Raw genomic sequence first — 3803 nt, forward strand, 5'->3', positions numbered from 1 at the left:
CATCAGCTTAGTTATGAATTTTCATGGTCTTTTAAGCAATAATAAGGTCAGACTCAAATACAAACCAGACTTGGAAATGAGGAGTTTTTTAAAAAAAAAAAAAAAAAAAAATCAGGAAAGGGAACATTTCACAATGTGCATTTCTTGCAGATTTGATGCCACTTCAGGTGACAGCTTCAGGTGGCTTAAAGAGATCACTGTGTATAAACTGGTGAAAGCAAAAGCCTCATAGAGCAGCATTCTCATTCTGGGGCACAAATACCAAAACTACCTGGCATGGTGGCAGTTGGGTTTTTCTGCTCCATCACCCATGGTCCTGACTCTCACAACACGAGCACAGCCTGCTCTAGTTATCCAGCTTCTGAAAACTGCAGAGTCTTTCATAATTCCTTTTTCTTTTTTCAGAAAAAGCAATACAAACTGTGCTGTAGTATCAGTGTTCTTGTGATGAATAATGGATTTCTAAATGTTTAATGTGGCAGGCTTACAAAAAAAAAAAAGGGAGCGTTTTTTTTAAGCTGTATCAACAATCAAAGAACAAGTCAAACATTTCTCACAGAGCTCTTGGGATCTGAGCACAGTACAAGAATCAAGGAACAGATCCTAAACCCACAGGAACAGCTGTAGTTTCACCTCTGGTTCCAGAAACACAACAGCATCCTTTCCACGGTTATGCAACACTGTATCTTTAGTGATTTAGCTTAACAAAATCTATTTTTGAAAAACTTTGACCTTCTTAACCACCACCATCTGAAATACTTGTCTAGAGAGTATTGTCCCTGAGACCTCATTTTTATATCTAAAAAAGCAACACGTCCTGTAATTCCATCAAAACTCCACATACCGTTGTTGAAAATACAGCAAAATTCAATACCAACCATAACCACAATGTAACAAAAAACCTGACGAAACCTCAAACTGTGGCACTAGAGGTTTCTGCACCTCTTCTAATTTGTCTCTAAGAGACTACCTAAAAGACAGCCAAATGTAAATACGTCATAACATCTTAGATGTAGTACAGAGAAAGTGGCAGTGCTCTGTCATTCCCGACGTACAGGATGTGTAACAATAGTATCTTCACTGTGGTGTGGCTGTGTCAAGAATAATCATGGTAATGCAACTGCAAATTCTGTATTGTTGTCTGTTAGAAGTGTAAACTACTGAAAACTTGGCCTTGCTGATATGAATAAAGCGATTAAAACACCCATCTTTATAGATACAGTAGAGTTTGTCCTCTTTAAGAAATGCGCATCTTAGCATTTACTTTTTTTCATTTAAAAATGTGAAGGTAGGTGACTATTTTAGAAAGCAAGTCACGATATAAATGCGCTTGTTTTACTCTTCCTTAGGTGGCTGCAGAGATCTGGGGACACATCACGTGCGTGTGGATGCACACGTTTCCATTACCCCAACATACGAGGGAGGTCTCGTAACTAAACTGAGCTCTGCTACCCGTAGCCCTCCAGCAGCCTGGGAACATGATCCAACTTTAATTAATGATTCTAAGTTTCTATGACAAACAAATAAAACAATCCAGGTGGGAATTCAGGAAGCACCTTCAAAGCTAGTTTCTTGGCATAAACATCATTCCTCAGTGTCCCTTCATACAGTCCAGACGATTCAGGCAGAAATTCTGTGGTAACAGCAGACCACTTGGAGAAGCATCAGAGAAGCCAGGACGGTGTATTCCAGTGTCCTGCGTGTGTCAGGTACAGACATGGAAAAGGGCTTTGTGAATTCCCAGTATTTTTATTTAAGAATATTAGAATGTCCCAGAGAAACGCCACGATGGCAGTTTTTTGCCCCAGCAGCACAGCCCTCCACAGGCGATGTCATCTCTTCAGCTCTGATTTTGGTTTGTGATAGTTTTAAGTTTATACGTTAAGGGAGAATCAAAGGCAAGTAACTGGAGCGTTTGATGACAAATCCTGCCAGAAATCAATTATTTCACTTGATGTAACACCATGTACTGCAATCAAATGTCTATACTTACAGATATCAAAATTAATTTTATAAAGAAAGAATTGTTCTTCATCTTCTGGAATACTGATGTTCACCTTAAGTATATTTAAGCAAATTCCAATGTAAACATCCTCAAATTTAATAGGCTTGACATGACTCATCAGTTCATAAATTCTGAGAGCCAGTTTTCCATGCAATATATAACCCATCCCACTGCAATATGGAGGATACCACTTGAAGGGATATTCCTGGTAAGAGATGTATCTTCTTTTGTAAAAGCCTCTGTAAGCAAAGTTGTCTACAAGAGGATAACCAGTAAAAATATTTTCTGAGGAATTCAGTTTCAGAAGGAACTTCACCAAGTTAGCAGGGTTGATGAAGACATCGGTATCGGTCTTCATAAGGAATCTTGTGTTAGAGCAGAACTCGGTGACCCACCTGAACGCCATGATTGTTTTCAAGGTGAGATTGTTGTAAGTGTCCATAAAATCCTGTCGAATTATGTCACCATAGAGGAGGCTTTCATCTTCCACTGACAGTGCTGCAACACTGTCCTCCCTTTGAGTGTCCTCACCCAGTAAGAACAGGGTTAGGACTCTGTGTCCCCACCAGAAGTTCTGAGATCCCCACGTTATCCTGATGGCCTGCCTGGACTTCACGTCCTTAGGGCTTGAAGACACCAAGATGACTAGAAATGGATTTATGTCTTTGCATTTCAAGCGCTCCCGCAGCGTGAAGAGGTAGCGTTGCTTGTAAATCGGTTCATATTCATAGAAATACATCATGTCTGCATGCTCCATCGCAGTGTTGGAAGGAAAAATTACATACCACATTGTTAGGACAGAGAATCCGAGGAGAAACAAAAAAAAAAATTTTAGAGTTGTCATATGCATGACACTAACTGGAACTGGGCAATAACTGATTCGCAGGAGTGAGTCAGTGACCTTCACAATCCATACGGCAAGTCCCGAAGCATGTTTCTTGCTGAAAAAGAATTGAAAAAGTAGTTTTCAGAATGTTGTTATCCAAATACTGTCTCTTTCTTGCCTAAAGTGTCAGTGGAGACAAATCCAGGCTCACTGGTCCAGCTGTCACAGCATCCTGTCCATGGTGAACCACTGCCCACACACCAGGAGTGAGCACACCACTGAGCTGCTGTGGAACATAGTACAGGCTGAAACCTCCCCTTGGAAATCTCCCCTACGCTAACCCATCTCTGCAAAATGTCACAGGTCGGGCAGCGTGAGCCCTGAGAGCTTGGCACTTCATCTTCGACTCCATAAGAACTCAATGAACACCCTGCACAGCCTCGAATGACTTCTCACACTCCGCTACAGGTAAGTAATTATTGAGTGCAGATGGGAGAAAAGTGGCAAATTCTTGTATTTATTACAGTCTAATAATCACAACCGATGGATAGTCTGATTTGAAGATTAAAAGATACTGTATTTATAATGTTAGATGCATAGAAAAATAACCCCCCCTTTTTCTTTCTAAACCTGCCAGCAGAACTAATTTGTAAATATGACTGTTCCCAGCTTCTTTTCTGCATATGGTTTACCACTAAGAGGAACTAGAGGTATTTTTGCAACATTTTGTACTGTGATGATCTAATATAATAATCCTTCAAAAAGTATTTCAGGTAACCTTTAGCACTGACTTGCTCTCACTGCTAATTGCCGAAGCAATCCTAATTCTCCATCCTAGGCACCTTCTCACAACACCCACGCTAATTAAGAGGTGCCAGCCCAGAGGCGGAGAGCGCAGCAAGGGGAAATCGGCCGCCCGCTGCTGAAGCCGAGCGAAAGAGCGAAGCCATTTCAGAGTGTCCTGCTAAGGGC

At 41.0% G+C, this 3803-nt stretch overlaps 1 protein-coding gene across 1 annotated transcript; it reads right to left on the reverse strand.

The window, feature by feature from the left end:
• Nucleotides 1-1892: 1892 nt before the first annotated feature.
• On the reverse strand, nt 1893-2855 carry B3GALNT1 (beta-1,3-N-acetylgalactosaminyltransferase 1 (globoside blood group)). Its single transcript, XM_008947321.1, has one exon. The coding sequence runs from the start codon at nt 2853-2855 to the stop codon at nt 1893-1895; it is 963 nt and encodes a 320-aa protein (XP_008945569.1).
• Between the last annotated feature and the right edge of the window lie 948 nt (nt 2856-3803).

This window comes from Merops nubicus, unplaced genomic scaffold (genome assembly GCF_000691845.1).
Source record: "Merops nubicus isolate BGI_N331 unplaced genomic scaffold, ASM69184v1 scaffold18379, whole genome shotgun sequence".
In the NCBI taxonomy this organism is placed as follows: Eukaryota; Metazoa; Chordata; class Aves; order Coraciiformes; family Meropidae; genus Merops; species Merops nubicus.